The sequence below is a fragment of the Tachypleus tridentatus genome, chromosome 12 (genome assembly GCF_004210375.1).
Source record: "Tachypleus tridentatus isolate NWPU-2018 chromosome 12, ASM421037v1, whole genome shotgun sequence".
Lineage (NCBI taxonomy): Eukaryota > Metazoa > Arthropoda > Merostomata > Xiphosura > Limulidae > Tachypleus > Tachypleus tridentatus.
Genome location: NC_134836.1, coordinates 127517526 through 127542084, shown reverse-complemented (window position 1 = coordinate 127542084; position 24559 = coordinate 127517526). Strand labels below are relative to the sequence as shown.

Genomic DNA, 24559 nt, shown 5'->3' with positions numbered 1-24559 from the left:
TACCAGTAGCGTGTTTGGAGATTGTGTTCATCAACCTTTACCATTAGCGTGTTTGGAGATTGTGCTCATCATCCTTTACCAGTAGCGTGTTTGGAGATTTTTATCATCAACCTTTACCAGTAGCGTGTTTGGAGATTGTGCTCATCAACCTTTACCAGTAGCGTGTTTGGAGATTGTGTTCATCAACCTTTACCAGTACTGTGTTTGGAGATTGTGCTCATCATCCTTTACCAGTAGCGTGTTTGGAGAATGTGCTCATCAACCTTTACCAGTAGCGTGTTTGGAGAATGTGCTCATCAACCTTTACCAGTAGCGTGTTTGGAGACTATGTTCATCAACCTTTACCAGTAGCGTGTTTCGAGATTGTACTCATCAACATTTACCAGTAGCGTGTTTGGAGAATGTGCTCATCAACCTTTACCAGTAGCGTGTTTGGAGATTGATCTCATCAACCTTTACCAGTAGAGAGTTTGGAGACTATGTTCATCATCCTTTACCAGTAGCGTGTTTGGAGACTGTGTTCATCAACCTTTTACAGTAGCGTGTTTGGAGACTATGTTCATCATCCTTTACCAGTAGCGTGTTTGGAGACTGTGTTCATCAACCTTTACCAGTAGCGTGTTTAGAGACTATGTTCATCAACCTTTACCAGTAGCGTGTTTGAAGATTGTGCTCATCAACATTTACCAGTAGTGTGTTCGGATATTGTGCTCATCCACCTTTACCAGTAGCGTGTTTGGAGATTGTGTTCATCATCCTTTACCAGTAGCGTGTTTGAAGATTGTGCTCATCAACCTTTACCAGTGGCGTGTTTGGAGGTTGTGGTCATCATCCTTTACCAGTAGCGTGTTTGGAGACTATGTTCATCAACCTTTACCAGTAGCGTGTTTGGAGATTGTGTTCATCAACCTTTACCAGTAGTGTGTTTGGAGACTATGTTCATTATTCTTTACCAGTAGCGTGTTTGGAGACTGTGTTCATCAACCTTTACCAGTGGCGTGTTTGGAGATTGTGGTCATCATCCTTTACCAGTAGCGTGTTTGGAGATTGTGTTCATCAACCTTTACCAGTAGCGTGTTTGGAGACTATGTTCATCATTCTTTACCAGTAGCGTGTTTGGAGACTATGTTCATCATCCTTTACCAGTAGCGTGTTTGGAGACTATGTTCATCATCCTTTACCAGTAGCGTGTTTGGAGACTATGTTCATCAACCTTTACCAGTAGCGTGTTTGGAGATTATGTTCATCATCCTTTACGAGTAGTGTGTTTGGAGACTTGTTTATCAAATCTTGACGTACGTTTGAAGACTGCGTTTATTAAATATTAAGGTACATTTGGAGACTGTGTTCTTTAATTTGATTTCAAAGCATGGTTATATGTGTCCGAAATGCAAAACTAAATAAAGTAGCTTCGATATTAGAAACCTTTTTTCTGACAAGCGTGTTCGGTGTATGAAAAAACCGTAATATTTATCTCATCATCAGAAATATAGATTTCACCAAGAAAGACCTGTTTGTTTTTAAACACAAAACTACACAATGTTATAAATAAACCTTTTCGGTGAACAACCAATAGCAGCGAAAAAAGAAACACAAGACTCATTCTATTGAACACTCGTCACCCAATCAGACCACAACTGTGAGAGGTCTAGCCTAATAAGGCTACCGTGTCATTAAGCTTATTTAGTTAACCATTTAATTTAGCTGATAGTTTTTAATCCTGTCAATATTTTTATTATATTTAACTTCAAAGCTTCCTTTAGCCAATCACCTAGGTTCTTACAAATATAGATTATTAAGATAAGATGCATAGATTAAGAACGCTGCAACAGACATCTACTGAGTGTTTCACTGTGTTATCACTTACAATGTTTAAGCTTATCGAAGATACTATTTTAGGGTTACCTTTCACTGACTTGGCGACAAGACTAAGGGCTCACAGCGCCAGAACTCCGGTTTCGGTACTCCTGGTACGCAAAGCATAAACAGCCCATTAACTTACGAACAGTACTTTAAAGCCCTAATGACTATTTCTGTTAGAAAACAAAATAATTATTATAGCCGAACTTTACACACGTGTTTAGGCCATAATATATTTTTCCAAAACAAAAACTGAATTTATAAAAAGATAAAATTGAACATGAGCCGAGACCAGAAAGAAGTTTTTGTACTTACGTGATAACGAATGTCATAAAAACTTTCAAATAGCTCCACTCATCACGAGCACTTCACGTGCTTTTTATAAGTTAAACCTTTCGCATGCTACAAAAGAACCGCATACGTTTGTTTGTTTTGAATTTCGCACAAAGCTACTCGAGGGCTATCTGTGCTAGCCGTTCCTAATTTAGCAGTGTAAAACTATAGGGAAGGCAGCTAGTCATCACCACCTACCGCCAACTCTTGGGCTACTCTTTTACAAACGAATAGTGGGATTGACCATTACATTACAATGCCCCCACGACTGAAAGGACGAGCATGTTTGGTGCGACCGGATTCGAACCCACAACCCTCGGATTACGACTCGAAAGCCTTAACTTATTTGGCTATGTCGGGGCGACCGAATGCGAATAATAAAAAATAATAATGTTTCTAGATGTATTTCAGCATTCAACGTGATTGGCTTAAAAACATAATTTATGTACTTTCCAGGAAGAAGCTAAAAACCACTGACATGGGTTATTGAACTAGTTTTAAAAAAATATTCCATTTTGATCATAAAAAATTAAAATCATTTGTTTTTCTTATTTTTTTTAGCTACAGGCCGGAATAATAATAAAAGTCACTCGTGCGGTATTTTATATCTTTACATTTGAGAAAGAGATAGGAAAGCTAAGCCATTAGCTCTTATAACATGCTCTCAAGCATTTAATCAATGTAGCACGTGCATATTCAGTCTCGCGTCTCCCATTGGTCAGATACGTGACATCTGTATGACGTCATAAGATACAGCAGTAGCATCGCCTAGTGGGCTCAGGTTGACAACAAGTAACGAGCAATTGAGACGAATGAAAACATTTTTCCTCGCTCCCTGGTTTTCCCGCGAGCTGAACATCTGACAATATGATAAATTCTGCTACTTTTCAAGAATATTTAAAAGGTAAGCACGCGATCTTTAAATGCAAATGGTCTTAGTTACTATTTTTAAAGAAAAAATGCAAGTTTAGTTATGCCTCGAAGATGTTATTTTATAAAAAGCATCGAGATCAGATAGAAATGTATGTTTTGAGAAAGGACGTAAATGTAATAAAAATCGTGCTACAAGTGCATTTTTAATTTAGGAAAATAACCTTGGGTGAAATTCTGTAGGACAGTTTGTTTTGTTTTTCTAAACATATACCACAGTTTGTATTCTATATGTTAAGTTTATGATACTGTTAGGCGCAAAGCTACACTGTAAGCTATGGATTTTATAATTAACGGTGATCCACTGAGGGGTAGGGCGTATAGATGAAATATAAGTGGAATGTTACAATGGCACAGATGAGTTAGGGTAAGTTTAATGTTTTAGATGGAATATAAATTAATAATTATATTGCACGTAAGTTTAATGTTACAGCGAGTTTATATTGTAACTTCATTGTTATAGCGAGTGTAGATGAAAATTATATTAAATGTTACAGTGACTTTATATTGGATGTTACATCGAGTGAAAGTGAAATAATGTTGTAAGTTTGTTAAATGTTATATTGGGTGTAAGTTAAATGATATTGTTTGTTTGTTTTGTTTGGAATTTCGCGCAAAGCTACACAAGAGCTATCTGCACAAGCCGTCCCTAACTTAGCAATGTAGGAAGGCAGCTAGTTATCACCACCCACCGCCAGCTCTTGGACTACTATTTTACCAACGAATAGTTGGATTGACCGATACATTAAAACGCTCCCACGGCTGAAAGGGCGAGGATGTTTGGTGTGACGGAGATTCGAACCCCTGACCCTCAAATTACGAGTCCATTGCCTTAACCAGCTGGTCATGCTGGGCCAATATTGCGTGTTTGTGTAATATTTTGAGTAGCACGAAGCTGAACAAAATTTTTGTGTTTGTCTTTCCACATAAGTCTTCCTAAAATAGCGCGTTGAATCGTTTATTTATCCTGGAAATATTTAAAATTAATCTCTCTTAAAACATAATATTAACTTTAAAATGTTTCTTCATATTTAAAATAACAACTAAAAAATAAAGTTCCGTAAAACGAAAATCAAACTATTGTGGCCCATTAGTTGGGCATTTCAAGTAAATAAGTTGGCGGCGTATACTGTTGCTTAGCATCCTTCCTTCTAGTCTACGAATTCAAAATTAAGTACGAATATACGAAGGTAATCTTTGTCATAATTATTCGCGATTTTTACTTATGTTGTAACGTCACACAATGAAACGTTTGGGTGGAGAGTCATTTTCATTTGTCCCGCGGTAGGCCAGTAGTAAAACAATGGAGTTAAAATGCAAAAATTCTGGGGCTCAATTCCACACACTGAACAGAGCGCAAGTGACCCATTGTCTAGCTATACACAAAGAGAGCAACTTAGTCACTTCGCATACTACAGGGTGTTCAGAAAGTCACTTATATATTTATTAACAGACAGATTTCAGTATAGAATACAGGAGGTAAATATGAATGACAATTATAAACAATGTTGAAAGTGACTCCCGTTGGCATCAATACGGGCCTGGATCCTTCTTATTTTGTTTCTAAACACCACTATCAGTTGCTGGCTTGAAATAGACTGAATAAAATATGATTACAAAACTGCACAGTGACTTTACCGAACACCCTGTATCTTAACGTGGCACTTTTGCTCTTTTATAGGTCTTTTTATAAACAATTTACACACATAACATCTCAGACAACTGTGTTATTTCTGAAAGTAGTTTACACACGATATTAAATTATTGCATTTAAAGACGTTGTACGCAAGTGAATTAATAAAACCCACTCCTGCTCTGTTCTGATATGCAAGGGCCTGGCATGGCCTAGCGCGTTAAGGAGTGCGCTTCGTTATCTGAGGGTCGCGGGTTCGCGCCCGAGTCGCGCCAAACATGCTCGCCCTCCCAGCCGTGGGGGCGTTATAATGTGACGGTCAATCCATTGGTAAAAGAGTAGCCCAAGAGTTGGCGGTGGGTGGTGATGACTAGCTGCCTTTCCTCTAGTCTTACACTACTAAATTAGGGACGGCTAGCACAGATAGACCTCGAGTAGCTTTGTGCGAAATTCCAAAACAAACAAACAAAAGTGATATGCAAACATGCAGCTTGTAGAAACGGTTTTGGTTTGTTTTGAATTTCGCGCAAAACTTTACAAGGGCTATCTGCGCTAGCCGTCCCTAATTGGTGGTGGCTACCACCCACCGCCAATTCTTGGGCTACTCTTTTTACAAACGAATAGTGGGATTGACCGTAACATTATAACGCCCCCACGGCTGAAAGGGCGAGCATGTTTCGTGCGACGGGGATTCGAACCCGCGACCCTGAGATTACGAGTCAATCGTCTTAACCTACCTGTCCATGCTAGGCCCATAGAAATGGAAACAAATACAATCTACTTAAATTAAACTATATTAACAAATAAAATATATTAATGATATACTGTGTGTGTGTGTGTATGTTTTCTTATAGCAAAGCCACATCAGACTATCTGCTGAGCCCACCGAGGGGAATCGAACCCCTGATTTTAGCGCTGAAATCCGTAAACCTACCGCTGTACTAGCCTAGCGGGAGACTACTGACATATTATCGTTGGCTGTAATTTTATATTGTATCTTATGTCCTCAATACTATTGGTGTACTATTATTCGTTTAAGCTCATATTGTTGTCTATGTCCTCAATGCCATTAGTATACTACAGTTGGTTTAATCTGATATTGTTATCTATGTCTTCAATACTGTTAGTATAATATTGGTGGTTTAATCTGATATTCATTTCTATGTTCTCAATACTATTGGTGTACTCTTATTGGTTTAAACAGATATTGTTCTATATGTCCTCTATACTACTAGTATACTACTGTTGGTTTAAATTGATATTGTTCTATATGTCCTCTATACAACTGGTATAGTATTGCTGTTTATAATTTGATATTGTTGTCCATGTCCTCAATACTACCAGTATACTACTGTTGGTTTAAATTGATGTTGTTCTATATGTCCTCAATACTACTGGTATAGTATTGCTGTTTATAATTTAATATTGTTGTCCATTTCCTCAATACTATTAGTATACTACTGTTGGTTTAAATTGATATTGTTCTATATGTCCTCTATACAACTGGTATAGTATTGCTGTTTATAATTTGATATTGTTGTCCATGTCCTCAATACTACCAGTATACTACTGTTGGTTTAAATTAATATTGTTCTATATGTCCTCAATACTACTGGTATAGTATCGCTGTTTATAATTTAATATTGTTGTCCATTTCCTCAATACTATTAGTATACTACTGTTGGTTTAAATTGATATTGTTCTATATGTCCTCAATACTACTGGTATAGTATCGCTGTTTATAATTTTATATTGTTGTCCATTTCCTCAATACTATTAGTATACTACTGTTGGTTTAAATTGATATTGTTCTATATGTCTTCTATACTACTGGTATAGTATCGTTGTTTATAATTTTATATTGTTGTCCATGTCCTCGGTACTACTAGTATACTACTGTTGGTTTAAATTGATATTGTTCTATATGTCCTCTATACTACTGGAATAGTATCGTTGTTTATAATTTGATATTGTTGTCTATGTCCTCAGTACTTCTAGTATACTACTGTTGGTTTAAATTGATATTGTTCTATATGTCCTCTATACTACTGGTATAGTATCGTGGTTTATAATTTTATATTGTTGTCCATGTCCTCAATACTATTAGTATACTGCTGTTGGTTTAAATTGATATTGTTCTATATGTCCTCTATACTACTGGTATAGTATCGCTGTTTATAATTTTATATTGTTGTCTATGTCCTCAATACTATTAGTATACTACTGTTGGTTTAAATTGATATTGTTCTATATGTCCTCTGCACTACTGGTATAGTATCGCTGTTTATAATTTTATATTGTTGTTATGTGCTTTCAATACTATTGGTGTACTATTGTTTGTTTAACCTGATATTGTTGTCTATGTCCTCTAAACTCCTGGTATAGTTTTGTTGTTGTTAATGTGTTATCATTGGTCTGTAAGAAATGAAATGTCTTTTTTTAGGCACACTTCTTGACATTTATTCATCAGAATCTCTTTGTTAACTCATCTGAATGTTTCTTTTTACACAGCTTCACAATTTAAAAATATTCTGCACTTTAAAACTTCGCATTATTTATACTGACAGAATATCATGAGTGCCTCTTCTCGTTTGTAATTTTATGATAAAACATTTTAGTCGCTTTAATAATAAATTACTTTGACTTTAAGAACAGTTGTTTTACTCACGTTTCTAAACTGAATCGTGTTACTTTGACAGCTTCGCGCAAGTGAAACACACTTTAAAAAGATAAAAAATAAATAAAAGTGATATATTTATTTCGTTTATCTATAAAATTCAGCAAATGTAAGTTGAGTAGTGCAAAACAATTATCAAAACTCAAAGTATGTGAACAAATAATTTCTGTTAAGCTTTTAACTTGGATGTTCTATGAAACGTTTTTCTCTGCGCGAGATAAGGCAGACTTGTCAGACTGTTATTAATATTTGGACTGTTGGTGGTCGTATTGAAATTATCTTCTGGAGTCGTTTTTTTTTTTTTCGAGGTTCAGTTGACGTGTAACGTGTTTAAGCTCGGGCATTGTGCATACTTACTGTTCAATGATTCTGATCGTTGGTTAAATATATATATTAAGGACAGAAAAATCGATTGGTAATACGTATCCTGTACTGCTAACATTGTACCTCTTCATGAATAATCTAAAATACGTATCCTGTACTGCTATCATTGTACCTCTTCGTGAATACTCTAAAGTACGTATCCTGTACTGCTAACATTGTACCTCTTCGTGAATACTCTAAAATACGTATCCTGTACTGCTAACATTGTACCTCTTCGTGAATACTCTAAAGTACGTATCCTGTACTGCTAACATTGTACCTCTTCGTGAATACTCTAAAATACGTATCCTGTACTGCTAACATTGTACCTCTTCGTGAATACTCTAAAGTACGTATCCTGTACTGCTAACATTGTACCTCTTCGTAAATACTCTAAAATACGTATCCTGTACTGCTAACATTGTACTTCTTCGTGAATACTCTAAAATACGTATCCTGTACTGCTAACGTTGTACTTCTTCGTGAATACTCTAAAATACGTATCCTGTACTGCTAACATTGTACCTCTTCGTGAATACTCTAAAATACGTATCCTGTACTGCTAACATTGTACCTCTTCGTGAATACTCTAAAATACGTATCCTGTACTGCTAACATTGTACCTCTTCGTGAATACTCTAAAATACGTATCCTATACTGCTAACATGAATACTGTAAAATCCCTAATTTATATGTGTATTCTCTATTCCATTATTTCTAGGGTTATTTTAATAATGAAATATTCATTACTCACTTTTGATTTTTGACCAGAGATGATTTACCAATCCTTCTGCCCCCAAAGTCCGATAAATACCAAATCCTGGGTTGTTGTTGTTGTTTTCCAAGTTTGGTAAATGCTTAATGAACTTAGCATCACTATTACGCCTGAAGTTATCAGTTGTGAAAAGTCCATTGGTTATCCAAATTCTGTAATTTGATTTGATATTCTGCTACTGCTGCCCCTATAGGACAAAACCTCTAACTCGAGCATTTCTATTCTAACGTTATTAAATGCGTATTGAAACGAGTAGTAACATAAAACTCTGGATCATTAATAAGTTGGAATTCACTTATCAGCTTGTATTTATGACATGAGGTCATCAACTGATCTTACTGCTCTATGGAGGCTAAAAACCCCTAAAATATTTATATTTGTTGATCTGACTGTTGGTATATGTAGAATAGAACTGGAAGAGAAAAATACACCAGTATGAAAATAATTCAACTTGAGCTCAGCTCACTGTCTCCTGGACGCTGTAGCGACCCTCGATTATTTCTTTTATATCCATGATTTTCTGTTCTTTTCTTTCAAGTTGATGATTTCACCATGTGTTTGTTTGTGTGTAGTTTAGTACAAAGCTACATAATGGGCTATCTATGCTCTGCCCATCATGAGTATCGAAACCCAGTTTCTACAGTTTTAAGTCTGCAGATATACTACCGTACTATCTGTGGGCTTCACCATGTATAAGTAATGTATGTAAATGTTTTTCTCTACAGACTAGAATTGTTCAGAGAACGGGCTCAAGGCGGTTATTATATTCCACCAACAGTATCCGTTACCATTAAATGACCTAAACTAGCAGCCTATGAATCAAAAAATAAAAGATGGCCTAAAACTTAAGTAATACCTAAATATATAAAACTTAAGTAATGTGTGTATCTAAATGAAACACAAGTAATGTATGTATCCAGAGGCGTAGATCCTGGGGGGGAGGATGGAGGGTATACATCCTACCTTCATTTTAGGTGGGGGGTATGGTGCATACAATCATCCCCCCTACAGTTTGGTCTGTTGAATTGTTTTATTGCATCACAGGCCTACAAATTGTGGGTTTGTTCTTGTGATTCTCGTGTTCTTACCAATCGAATTACATAATTAGGCTCAGATGTAGGCTCTTTCAGTAGCCGAAATCTTTAATATAGGCGTGCTTTTAAGCTTTTCGATCTAAGCGATAGTTCGTAAGCATCAGTCAGTAGGCCAAAGTATACATGCAAGTATCGTGGCAACAAGATTACTCTGTGACAGCATGTTTACAGCTTTCAGGTTCATGTAATCAGAGATTACCAATTTGCAAATTGAACAGTCCACATAAGTAGTTGCAAAAATCATCCCCCCCATCAGGTGTAAAAAAATCTTCGCCCCTGTATGTATTTATATGAAACATAAGTAATGTATATACATATAAAACTTAAATACTCATTCGACGTGTCCCAAGGATGAAGCTGATTTTTTACGAAGTTTCCATAGAAACCATACATTGTTAACAAAAGTAAAGATATTCGAAGTATGAGGGACTTAATTCAAAATAAATAGAAAACTCATTTATATACGTCATAAAAACCTGTCACAGAAAACGGTTCATCTTTGTTGTAAAGAACCTCTTTTACAGGAATATGATATTGTTTATTTTGTATTGTTTTAAATGTTGTTTATCTAACTCATAATTATTTTGCTAGATAAGCGATTTGACAAAAGTTCAATAAAACAACCTATGCTGTTAAAGCGATTTTTTGTCTCCAACAGAGTATGCTATAACCAGAGATACGTAATAAACGTTTTGTTACGATAGTTATTAAATGAATTAAAAATTTAACTTTCTAATACCATAAAATTTCTTTTTAAAATCTAGATTTTTAAGTTCTAATTATGAATTTTCCTATGCATGTTTATTAACGTAATAATTATCCATATATCAGTAATACTTTTGTGGTTCTACGTTGTTGTATGTGTATTCATTAGCTGGTTAATTATACGATCCAGTGCCTGTGTGTCTTTGTAGGAGTCACAAAGTTATTTCTAAATAATTCACACGTTTTCTCAATCCCAAGATTTGCAGAAAAGTGTAAAACTTTTCACACCACCCCTTAGGGAACACGAATATTTCGTGAAGACACTTTTAACGAAATTACCCGAGAGTTCACTTAAAATTTGGCATTGATTTACATTAGAGCACCTAAATGAGCAGGCCTATTATTTACCGCTCGTAACTTGGTTAAAGTAATTAAACTTATGTTACTGTAGAAACGATAATTAAACTGACAAAGTTCAAAATAGCAATTAAAGCATTAAAAATTAATTGTAACGGTATGATCTTTAGGCCCAAAGGTTCGCTAGTTATCTTTTTTTTTAAAGACGCATGCGCTCATGGGTTCGCGAGTAGTATCACAGTAGAGAGTTTTATTCTTTAATCGTCTGCTTAAATTAACAGGTAAAATGACTTATACAGTGTAGTTGGTTTTTACAAGAAAATCAGTGGCGGCGCCAGGATATTTTCGTTGGGGGGTAGGGGGGCTGAGGTAAATTGTGAGGGGCTTCCCAAAATGCAATCAATATGAAGTATAGATGGTAAATTATAATAATGTAAATACTAAGGTACATTTCAGAAAGGTGTGCTATTTTGAACTGCGTTTTCAATACAGTTTTCATTGGAAACTCATACTCTGATTAATAATTCATTATTACAAATTAGAAATAATCTGTTTATGAAAATATGTGTATATGTAAAAGAGGAAGCTCACCTAAATTCCACCCAAGGTAATACATAAAGAAAATCAAGATTAGCTTAGATTGAACATTTAATATACCATTAAGAGTAAAGCTACAAATCAAAAGAAATATAACAAAGACATAGTTTACATAACAGAAACGAATTATCCCATGTGAAATTAATACACTCTGAGGAAAAGTAAGGTCACTATCAGGCTAACTATCTTTCATCTTAATGAAGACGTTGAGTTCTACAGATCTATGTCTCTTTGATGTTAATTGTTAAACACGACGACGATTGTGTTTTCCATGTTTTATGAATATATATAGGTAACAATATTTAGGGGCTTAGGGGGGCTTGGCTCATTGGGGGCTCTAGCCCCCAAAGCCCCCCTTGGCGCCGCCACTGAAGAGAATGGATTCCACGTTCACAAATTCTAATAAGGATATTTGACTAAAACTATACATTTAGCGGGCATGGTGAAAAATGTTGAATTTACTTGAAGGGAGAGTTTTATGATGCGTTTGTTTTTACGTTCGTGCAGAGTTACACAAGGGCTAGAAGGGAAGGCACCTAATCATCACCACCCACCGCAAATAGTTGGTCTACTCTTTAGCAACGAATAGTGGGATTGCTCGTGACATTGTAACGGCTGAAAGGACGAGCATGTTTGGTGTGACGAGGATTCGAATCTTCGAACCTCAGATTACGAGTCGAGTGTCTAACCAACTTGTCACGTTGTGTTTTTATGATGTGAAAATTATATAATGAATTTGTGACGTCATAGACTAAACAAAAACTATTATGTTATTTTCTTCAATTCAAAATTTGGCCAAATTTTAGTTTGTTTATTTGAAGTTAAGCACAAAACTGCACAATAGGCTATCTGTTCTCTTCCCATCACTGGTGTCGAAACGCAATTTTTAACGTTATAAGCCTTCACTATTCTTCCTGTCTAGTTACACATTTATTAATGTTTCATCTCCAAGCTTTAAACTATATTAATATACATATGTGTATATGTATATATATATGTGTGTGTGTGTGTGTGTATAAGGGGTTAAATTCGATGACGTTTGACGTAATGCTGTCAGCTACAAATTCTTGGGCTTAACAAACTGGCTTGAATGTCCGAAATTCGAAGAGTGCGTGATTTTTTGTAGTGGTTGAATAGGAGAGTTTTAAACCCAGTCGACGCTCCGTTGTGCCCCTAGGGGGTTTAGTTTTTAATTCAAATCCCGCTTTATTGGAGATTAACGATGTCAATAATCACAAAATATTCCAAACAGTAAATTTCAAGATAACCACTTCTTTGTAGAAAAATCCATCAGTGAGATAGCGATAACTCTTTGGATTTATAACCCTAAGATCGGGGGATCGATTCCCTTTGATGGACATAGCAGATATCTTGATGTGGCTTTGGTATACAAAACACGGGCGCACGCTACAAAACTCAGCTTTTAAGTAGAAAATTCCAGAAGTATGACACGTATAGTTGTGCTGTTTTGTTGGATTTATGAACGTGAAACTAACTTATACTTAACATTTTTTGAGGTATTATTTAGTTTGAATTATACGTTTGTTGTTTTGCGACATTGTTTTAAATATTGTCATCTACTCTCCATGATAGAGGGCCATAACTCACCTGTTAATAAGTATTAAATGTTTATATTTGAAATTCGCGCAAAGCAACACCAGAGTTATCTGCACTAGCCGTCCCTAATTTAGCAGTGTAAGACTAGAGGGAAGGTAGCTAGTCATCACCACTCACCGCCAAATCTTGGGCTACTCTTTCACCAACGATTAGTGGGATTGGCCGTCACTTTATAACGTCGACACAGCTAAAAAGGCCGAGCATATTTGGTGTGACGGGGATTCGAACCCGAAACTCTCGAATTACGAGTTGAGTGTCTTAACCACCGGGCCATGTCTGGCCGTTTTCTTGAGTGAAAGAAACAAACTTAAAAATCGGTAAATTACCGATAGAAAGAAAGATTGGTTTGGAGAAAAAACGTATTGTGAGCGCTATCTAGCAGAGACTAACATCTGAAATTTGCATTCAACAAACTTTGAAGGGTTTTTTTCAGGAAATAAACAAATAGATATTTAGCATCGAAAAAAATTTACTGAGATCCATCGTTAAGAACGTCAGTGTATAAAGACAAACAAAAGCATGTCCACCTCGAGTATGTCAGTGTATAAAGACAGACAAAAGCATGTCCACCTTGAGTATGTCCATACTGGAAAAAATATACAAGTTGAAGCTGAAAAACCGTCTAGGAATTATTATTAATTTTTTATTTAGCTCAGTCACCACAAGGGGGCTACAACTGAATTGGCGGAAAACGTGTATTATTATGGTAATTATAAAGGATTAACTTTCCACAATCAGTGATAAACGGAGTATTTTCTTTAATTACGTTCTTATGTTATTCATTTTTATCATGCTATAACTTCAAATCTATAAATCTAATTACATTAATCTGGAATAGACTCTAACAAATAACGGTTACTCTGATTTTCAAGCAGAAAATTCTAAAAGTTACTAATTAGATCCGGGGAAAAAAGCACATTTTATACCAAATTACCTTTATAAATCTTTATTTGACATAAAATTCACAAAAAAGAAGAAAACACTAGAGAAAGTATGAAAGGAATTTCTCTAAAAGTTAAGTTGAAAGTTTTATTGAATTAAAGAGCACGTAATGTTTTCTAATTAAATTTTGAATTAATTAATATTTTAACTCGTCGGGAAAATCTTTACACTTGGTCGCTTCATAAACACTACACCAGTTGTAGCCAGAGAAATATACTTTTGATGCAAGTGTGTCGCAAAGTATGTTAAAACGACGTTATCCAAAATTATATCACAAACTAGACCCACCAATCTATTTACCTTCTTCAAATCAATGTCCATTTGTTTCATGTTTTGTTTTATTCATAATATATATATATATATACTGGCACTTGATCATGTGGTGTTGATATACTGGCACTTGATCATGTGGTGTTGATGTACTAACACTTGATAATGTGGTGTTGATATACTGACACTTGATGATGTGGTGTTGATACACTGACACTTGATAATGTGGTGTTGATATACCGGCACTTGATCATGTTGTATTAATATTGGCAATTGATGATGTGGTGTTGATATACTGGCACTTGATCATGTGGTGTTCAAATATTGACACTTGATTATGTGGTATTGATATACGGGCAGTTGATGATGTGGTGTTGATATACTGACACTTGATGATGTGTTGTTGATATACTGACACTTGATCATGTGGTGTTGATATACTGACACTTGATGATGTAGTGTTGATGTACTGGCACTTGATCCTGTGGTGTTGATATACTGGCACTTGATGATGTAGTGTTGATATACTGACACTTGATTATGTGGTGTTGATATACTGGCACTAGATGATGTAGTGTTGATATACTGGCACTTGATTATGTGGTGATGATGTACTGACACTAGATCATGTAGTGTTGATATACTGACACTTGATCATTTGGTGTTGATATACTGACACTTGATGATGTGGTGTTGATATATTGGCAATTGATGATGTGGTGTTGATATACTGACACTTGATGATGTGGTGTTTATATACTGACACTTGATGATGTGGTGTTGATATACTGACACTTTATCATATGGTGTTGATATACTGACACTTGATCATTTGGTGTTGATATACTGACACTTGATGATGTAGTGTTGATATACTGGCACTTGATGATGTGGTGTTGATATCCCTGAACTTGATGATGTAGTGTTGATATACTGGCACTTGATGATGTGGTGTTGATATACTGACACTTGATCATTTGGTGTTGATATACTGACACTTGATGATGTAGTGTTGATATACTGGCACTTGATGATGTGGTGTTGATATACTGGCACTTGATGATGTAATGTTAATATACTGGCACTTGATGATGTGGTGTTGATATACTGACACTTTATCATATGGTTTTGATATACTGACACTTGATCATTTGGTGTTGATATACTGACACTTGATGATGTGGTGTTGATATCCCTGAACTTGATGATGTAGTGTTGATATACTGGCACTTGATGATGTAGTGTTGATATACTGGCACTTGATGATGTGGTATTGATATCCCTGAACTTGATGATGTAGTGTTGATATACTGGCACTTGATGATGTGGTGTTGATATCCCTGAACTTGATGATGTAGTGTTGATATACTGGCACTTGATGATGTGGTGTTGATATACTGACACCTTATTAAATCTAATTTACAAAATTTAAAAGATAATCTTGCTTTAGTTATTCCATATATGGGGCCACCGTGACCCAATAAAATGTCTATAATAGAAAACAACTGGCTTATTGCATCATTACACTAAACAGTTAGACCAATCATATCCTGACCAAGCACAGGGAGCTAAAAGTATCAACAGAGATGTCTGAATTGTAGAAAATACCTGATCAATTACAGTTCTGTTGGTATTCAAACCCATCACTGTCTAGCAGTTGCGAAGAAATTTGTTACCGAATCCACCAGTCGTGGACAGTTTTTCCTACGAGTGAAGTTTTGAAAACAACTGTTTTTCAACTGAGCTTCACGAGCGATGGTTTGAGGACGTTATTTGTCTACTCCAGCTAATGTTTTTATTTTCATTTTTTTACTAGACACTAATTATTAAAATCTCAAAAATAGGAACAGTTTCCAAGTAAAAATTCTAAAACAACACTTGAAAACGTATCTTTAACAAACATGAACCTTTGTGAACAACATTCCTCAACAAAGTTTCTGAATACCCCAGCCAACCTCTTTGATCAAATAATCTAGTCACTAGGTTTTTACATTATTCGGTTTGTCTGGAGATTCAAGTGACTCGTTACACTGGGTGAAAATAGTCTTAAATACTCAATTAAAAATATGTAATGCTAAATACTCGTGATCAAATAATTTATATTTCAGCTGTCAATCCGTTGCTGTCTACAGGAAAATCATGAGAAAGACTTTTTGGCGACCAGCCAAGGTTCGATCCTTGATATTTAAAAAAAAAAAGAAGAGTACTGTGTTATCCAATCATCTGGAATCATCCCCGTTACGCACTAACTATTATCTTATACCTCGTGTGCGATTCTTGTTTGATTTATTTAGTATTATTTAAATTAATCGTCTGCTATTATCTTGTTTTATGATGAATTATTTCTTAAATGTTGAGGTAATTTGATAGTCATCGTTGTATTGTTGAGGTAATTTGATACCTATTGTTTATTGTTGATGTAATGTAATACCGGTTGTTGTATTGTTGAGGTAATTTGATACCCATTGTTATAGTGCTGAGGTAAGTTAATACCTATTGTTTATTGTTGATGTAATGTAATACCGGTTGTTGTATTGTTGAGGTAATTTGATACCCATTGTTATAGTGCTGAGGTAAGTTAATACCTATTGTTTATTGTTGATATAATGTAATACCGGTTGTTGTATTGTTGAGGTAATTTGATACCCATTGTTATAGTGCTGAGGTAAGTTAATACCTATTGTTTATTGTTGATGTAATGTAATACCGGTTGTTGTATTGTTGAGGTAATTTGATACCCATTGTTATAGTGCTGAGGTAAGTTAATACCTATTGTTTATTGTTGATATAATGCAATACCGGTTGTTGTATTGTTGAGGTAATTTGATACCCATTGTTATAGTGCTGAGGTAAGTTAATACCTATTGTTTATTGTTGATGTAATGTAATACCGGCTGTTGTATTGTTGAGGTAATTTGATAGTCATCGTTGTATTGTTGAGGTAATTTGATACCTATTGTTTATTGTTGATATAATGTAATACCGGCTGTTGTATTGTTGAGGTAATTTGATACCCATTGTTATAGTGCTGAGGTAAGTTAATACCTATTGTTTATTGTTGATGTAATGTAATACCGGTTGTTGTATTGTTGAGGTAATTTGATAGTCATCGTTGTATTGTTGAGGTAATTTGATACCTATTGTTTATTGTTGATGTAATCTAATACCGGTTGTTGTATTGTTGAGGTAATTTGATACCCATTGTTATAGTGCTGAGGTAATTTGATACCTATTGTTTATTGTTGATGTAATGTAATATCGGTTGTTGTATTGTTGAGGTAATTTGATACCCATTGTTATAGTGCTGAGGTAAGTTAATACCTATTGTTTATTGTTGATACAATGTAATACCGGTTGTTGTATTGTTGAGGTAATTTGATACCCATTGTTATAGTGCTGAGGTAACTTAATACCTATTGTTTATTGTTGATGTAATGTAATACCGGTTGTTGTATTGTTGAGGTAATTTGATACCCATTGTTATAGTGCTGAGGTAAGTTAATACCTATTGTTTATTGTTGATGTAATGTAATACCGGTTGTTGTATTGTTGAGGTAATTTGATACCCATTGTTATAGTGCTGAGGTAAGTTAATACCTATTGTTTATTGTTGATGTAATGTAATACCGGTTGTTGTATTGTTGAGGTAATTTGATACCCATTGTTATAGTGCTGAGGTAAGTTAATACCTATTGTTTATTGTTGATGTAATGTAATACCGGTTGTTGTATTGTTGAGGTAATTTGATAGTCATCGTTGTATTGTTGAGGTAATTTGATACCTATTGTTTATTGTTGATGTAATGTAATACCGGTTGTTGTATTGTTGAGGTAATTTGATACCCATTGTTATAGTGCTGAGGTAAGTTAATACCTATTGTTTATTGTTGATATAATGTAATACCGGTTGTTGTATTGTTGAGGTAATTTGATACCCATTGTTATAGTGCTGAGGTAAGTTAATACCTATTGTTTATTGTTGATGTAATGTAATACCGGTTGTTGTATTGTTGAGGTAATTTGATACCCATTGTTATAGTGCTGAGGTAAGTTAATACCTATTGTTTATTGTTGATGTAATGTAATACCGGTTGTTGTATTGTTGAGGTAATTTGATACCCATTGTTATAGTGCTGAGGTAAGTTAATACCTATTGTTTATTGTTGATGTAATGTAATACCGGTTGTTGTATTGTTGAGGTAATTTGATACCCATTGTTATAGTGCTGAGGTAAGTTAATACCTATTGTTTATTGTTGATGTAATGTAATACCGGTTGTTGTATTGTTGAGGTAATTTGATACCCATTGTTATAGTGCTGAGGTAAGTTAATACCTATTGTTTATTGTTGATGTAATGTAATACCGGTTGTTGTATTGTTGAGGTAATTTGATGCTCATTATTTTGTTGAACAGGTTACTTCATGTTGTTTTATTTAACAGGTTTTCCTGGAGAAGTTACTTCATATTGTTTTATTTAACAGGTTTTCCTGGAGAAGTTACTTCATGTTGTTTTACTTAACAGGTGTTCATGGAGAGGTTACATCCTGTTGTTTTATTTAACAGGTTTTCCTGGAGAAGTTACTTCATGTTGTTTTATTTAACAGGTTTTCCTGGAGAAGTTACTTCATGTTGTTTTATTTAACAGGTTTTCCTGGAGAAGTTACTTCATGTTGTTTTACTTAACAGGTGTTCATGGAGAGGTTACATCCTGTTGTTTTATTTAACAGGTTTTCCTGGAGAAGTTACTTCATGTTGTTTTATTTAACAGGTTTTCCTGGAGAAGTTACTTCATGTTGTTTTATTTAACAGGTTTTCCTGGAGAAGTTACTTCATGTTGTTTTATTTAACAGGTTTTCCTGGAGAAGTTACTTCATGTTGTTTTATTTAACAGGTTTTCATGAAGAGGTTACTTTGTCTTGTTTTATTTAACAGGTTTTCCTGAAGAAGTTACTTCATGTTGTTTTATTTAACAGGTTTTCCTGGAGAAGTTACTTCATGTTGTTTTATTTAACAGGTTTTCCTGAAGCAGTTATTTTATATTGTTTTATTTAACAGGTTTTCCTGGAGAAGTTACTTCATCTTGTTTTATTTAACAGGTTTTCCTGGAGAAGTTACTTCATGTTGTTTTATTTAACAGGCTTTCCTGGAGAAGTTACTTCATGTTGTTTTATTTAACAGGTTTTCCTGGAGAAGTTACTTCATGTTGTTTTACTTAACAGGTTTTCCTGGAGAGGTTACTTCATGTTGTTTTATTTAACAGGTTTTCATGAAGAAGTTACTTTGTCTTGTTTTATTTAACAGGTGTTCATGGAGAGGTTACATCCTGTTGTTTTATTTAACAGGTTTTCCTGGAGAAGTTACTTCATATTGTTTTATTTAACAGGTTTTCCTGGAGAAGTTACTTCATGTTGTTTTATTTAACAGGTTTTCCTGGAGAAGTTACTTCATATTGTTTTATTTAACAGGTTTTCCTGGAGAAGTTGCTTCATGTTGTTTTATTTAACAGGTTTTCCTGGAGAAGTTACTTCATGTTATTTTATTTAACAGGTTTTCATGAAGAAGTTACTTTGTCTTGTTTTATTTAACAGGTGTTCATGGAGAGGTTACATCCTGTTGTTTTATTTAACAGGTTTTCCTGGAGAAGTTACTTCATATTGTTTTATTTAACAGGTTTTCCTGGAGAAGTTACTTCATGTTGTTTTATTTAACAGGTTTTCCTGGAGAAGTTACTTCATATTGTTTTATTTAACAGGTTTTCCTGGAGAAGTTACTTCATATTGTTTTATTTAACAGGTTTTCCTGGAGAAGTTGCTTCATGTTGTTTTATTTAACAGGTTTTCCTGGAGAAGTTACTTCATGTTATTTTATCCAACAGGTTTTATTATTTTTTAAATTCAAACAAAAGCGTAATATTTAAGATAAAAATTAATAATTATCCAATACCTTCTTTATTTCTGAATATAAGGTACATCAGCAAAAGGTACTATGAGGCTGGCGTGTTTAGCATGCCAAGCTGTGTAGGATTCCTGAACCCTAGGGGTCTCTCACCTAATAATTTAAATCTTAGTGCATAAAGTACATCAAACCATACATATACCAAAAACCAGTATGTATTTCATTCACATTACTCAACTTTCTTTGATAGGTTAGCCCTAATCTATTAAAAATAGTATACATTTCATTTACGTTACTGATGTTTATTTGATAGGTTAGCCCTAATCTACTAAAAATAATATGCATTTCATTCACATTACTCATATTTTATAGGTTAGCCCTAATCTACTAAAATAGAATATATTTCATTTACATTACTCATATTTTATAGGTTAGCCCTAATCTACTAAAATAGTATATATGTCATTTACATTACTCATATTTTATAGGTTAGCCCTAATCTACTAAAATAGTATATATTTCATTTACATTACTCATATTTTATAGGTTAGCCCTAACCTTCTAAAATAGTTTATATTTCATTTACATTACTCATATTTTATAGGTTAGCCCTAAACTACTAAAACAGTATATATTTCATTTACATTACTTATATTTTATAGGTTAGTCCTAATCTACTAAAATAGTATATATGTCATTTACATTACTCATATTTTATAGGTTAGCCCTAATCTACTAAAATAGTATATATTTCATTTTCATTACTTATATTTTATATGTTAGCCCTAATCTACTAAAATAGTATATATTTCATTTACATTACTCATATTTTATAGGTTAGCCCTAATCTACTAAAATAGTACATATTTCATTTACATTACTCATATTTTATAGGTTAGCCCTAACCTTTTAAACGTTTACCCTGATTTTTAGAAATGGGTTTAGAAAAGTTGATTCACAGCAGGATGGAGTGGCGTTGGAATCGAGATGGGGCTTTCCCATCTTTCAATCTCTCCTAATAAAAATGTAGCAAAATTAAAAATATTACGTTTTGGAAAAGTAGGAGATATGCGTCAAATTTAATCGAAAACCAGTGAGCTCCCATGGCTCTGAAGCAACCCCTGAACACGAGGATAATGGGTGCGTCTATAGCCTCCCACTTATAATCTACCTTCTACACCTCTGGTTTATTGTCATCCCAAATGGACATATACTTGATAACAAGAATGAATTACACTTAGAATCTTTAAGTTTCAAAATAATACAAATATGTAAATGTGAAAGTTTTTGTTTTTGCTTCTTTCTTGTCAAGTGTAGAGCAACACAGTTGGCTATCTGGTCTATGAGACATCGAAACCGGGGGAGGGGGGCTATTATGAAAGGAGTACAATCAATAGATACTAAGGTAATCTCCTGAAGAAGGCTTGTACTCGAAACGATGAGCACGTTAGGCCCATGGATCCATTTGCCAGCATGAATAATGGGTAACAATTATAATAAGTTCTGTACCATTAAATAAACTTGATTTATGGAAGATGGACCTCTATGAAAAACGAACTTTCCTGCTATAACGATATGTATCACGGAAAAACGTTTTACTTTCCAGTTTGTATTGGAAACTTCACGTGCATTGTAACACTGAACAATACTACGTTTGCTATGTAAATAAGTTTAAATCCCACAAGAAATATCAGTCTTGAAAATTTATTATAATGCCTGAAAAACTCATATTTGAAATTTCCAAAGTAAACACTCAAAACCCTTAAAATTCAACAACTCATCAAAGTCTCTGTAACCATGACGACATTCAAATCTTAAGCAAAAAAAGGAAAACAAATCAATATCCGGTTTGAACTGGAACTCTCTTATTCAGTCACGAAAAAATTCAGGCACTGTTCGAATTTCTGACATTTAAGTAGGTTTGGTTAAGCCTAAGAATTTGTAACTTACAGAATAATGTAAAATGTCATTGAGCTTTAACCCCTCATACATAGAAATATACATGAATATTAATATAGTTTAAAGCTGGGAGACAGAACACTGTTAATAAATGTAAAACTAGGTAGGAAGGATAGTAAAGGCCTATAACGTTAAAAGAACTTGGTAGTAGGCACAGTACAGATAAGTTGAACTGAACTGAATGTCAAAAACTAGGGCATTACTTTGTTTTTATTTATTTAGATTTTGTAGATGAATAAGAGAATTCTAGTTCCAATCGAATATTGCTTTTTGTGTCTCTTCGTGTGTGTCTGTATTTATTTATGTAGTGTATATTAGTGTATAGAAGACGTTTTGATACTAGAAATAAACAATCTTATAGCACATAGAATAAATAACAACAAAATGTTGGTGTTATATGGTTGTTTATCTATAGTTATAAACAGATATGACAATGATCTGTTAAAGGAGCAGATAGTTTATCTTTTAACAGATTTGCCGTTATACATTTATTTTAATATCTACGTTTGTTTCAGTTTGATCAATGTGACGTATATTGTTGGATGGGTATTGCGAAATTCCCGCCTGTTCTCTAAACTTGTAGAAGATTCTTGAGAGCAAAGGGCAACAACGCGCATTTTACGAAAATGCTAACGTGGCTTTGAACGTTGTTGAACATTCGAGAATCTCGCGTGGTTGGTATAAAAGTCATCATAAATCTTCAAGAGACAGTTTTATATTGTTCAGCTGCAGTAAGTAACTATAAACCTCGGAAGCTATAATTGTAATTAACGCTTATTAATCGGGAAACTACAGAATTTGACCAGAAAGGTTTATAGATTTCGAACATTAGGAACTGTTTAACCTCAGTGAATTAACTTCAGACGTTAATATTTCTATGAAGACATTAGATATCTATCTTCCTCTGTGAAAAGTAAGCTTGTAAGCGTGTGAGGCCAGACAAGAATAAAGCTAGCTAGCATTCTCGTCAGTTGAAGTGTATCTGCGTATCAACATAAAACTAATTTGCGCCTTGTGGACCTGGACCATTGATAAAGTTTTCTGACCAGGAGATTGAATATTGTTTGTTAGTTTGTAAAATTTTTATATATAAATAATTATTTGTAAAAAGTATTAGTAATAACCATTGTTATAAATTGTATTGTTGTTTGTATATTGTTAAGGCGTGCGACTCGTAATCTGAGGGTCGCGGGTTCGCATCCCCGTCGCGCCAAACATGCTCGCCCTTTCAGCCGCGTGGGCGTTATAATGTTTCGGTCAATACCACTATTCGTTGGTAAAAGAGTAGGCCCAAGAGTTGGCGGTGGGTGGTGATGACTAGTTGCCTTCCCTCTATTGTTACACTGCTACGTTATGGACGGCTGGCGCAGATAGTCCTCGTGGAGCTTTGCGTAGAATTCAAAAAACAAACAAGAATTAGACATGTGGCGTTTAAAAACACCAGGAATATAGTTTTCATGGAAACTAACATTATGCATTCTTGACATAGAAATAATGGTTCTCTATCCATATGCAATCAATAAAAGTGAAAATAGACTTCCGTGTTGTTACGTATTCCTATGAACACAACCTCATCGGTAATATTTCCGTATTTTTAGAAAATAATAAATATGAAAGTTTATAACATTGATATTACTTGGCAGAAGGTAATCTGTAGTGTAAAAAAAACACTTGGAAAAATGACTTGAGTAGCCAAACATTCGATTAAGTGAAGTGCCTTGAGAAGAAAAAATGCTGGTTTGAAATTTACACTTGGCAATTCTGTTGAAGCTCTCGGCCTCGTGCTGATGAATAACACAGGATATTGCTTCTAGAGCCTTCTTTTCCACTAAAGTTTAGTTTCTTGAAGGTGAAATAATATTCCCTTATCCAATAAGTCTCGCAGTAAATGAACAAACTGTAAGACAAAATTAGTCAAGAAGAAATCGAACTCCAACACGTGACTCACATTCTGAAGTAATGACTTTGTATCGTATTACATCTGGTGAGTCTAATTTTCTTAAGATGTAGTTTTCCTTGTGTTTTACCCTTACTTTTGAGGTTAATGGCTGTAGCACCATATTAATTAATACATCTGATGGGTTTCGGGTGTTCTTTTCTGGCTTTGTTTTTAAGGTGATGGTTGAAGTTGTATTGGAGGTATTGGAATACAAGGGTTTCTTAATCACGAGAAACCCACTTTTTTTTTAATACTATTATTTGTTCTTTACGCTACCTTCGAAGCGCATACAAGTTTTTTGTATTCGTCAAAACTTTTGCTAATCGTAATGACGGATGAAAGGTTATCTATGAATAGTGTTATTTATGCAGTAAACAAACAATGCACGTCATTCATAGACAATCTGTAGACAATCCAGATACATCGAGCCTCAGTAGAGTAAAGTATTCTTTACACTGTCAATAATATTTATCTCAAAATATTGTAATTTTGTCTTTTCTTAAGGCTTATAGGAGAGTGCTACACAATTAGATTTGTACATTTGGCAATACTTAAAGCTGTAAACTGGTACCTGTGTGTTCCGAACCTTATCTATACTCTTTCTGTAACCTTA

General features: G+C 34.4%; 1 protein-coding gene across 1 annotated transcript in view; it reads left to right on the top strand.

The window, feature by feature from the left end:
- Positions 1-2979: 2979 nt before the first annotated feature.
- Positions 2980-24559, top strand: part of LOC143234653 (5-hydroxytryptamine receptor-like) — a 34679-nt gene continuing 13099 nt past the window's right edge. Inside the window, exon 1 of the mRNA XM_076472168.1 lies at positions 2980-3097. Within this exon, the coding sequence (XP_076328283.1) occupies positions 3061-3097 (37 nt within the window). The 5' untranslated portion in view covers positions 2980-3060. The remainder of the gene's footprint in view (positions 3098-24559) is intronic.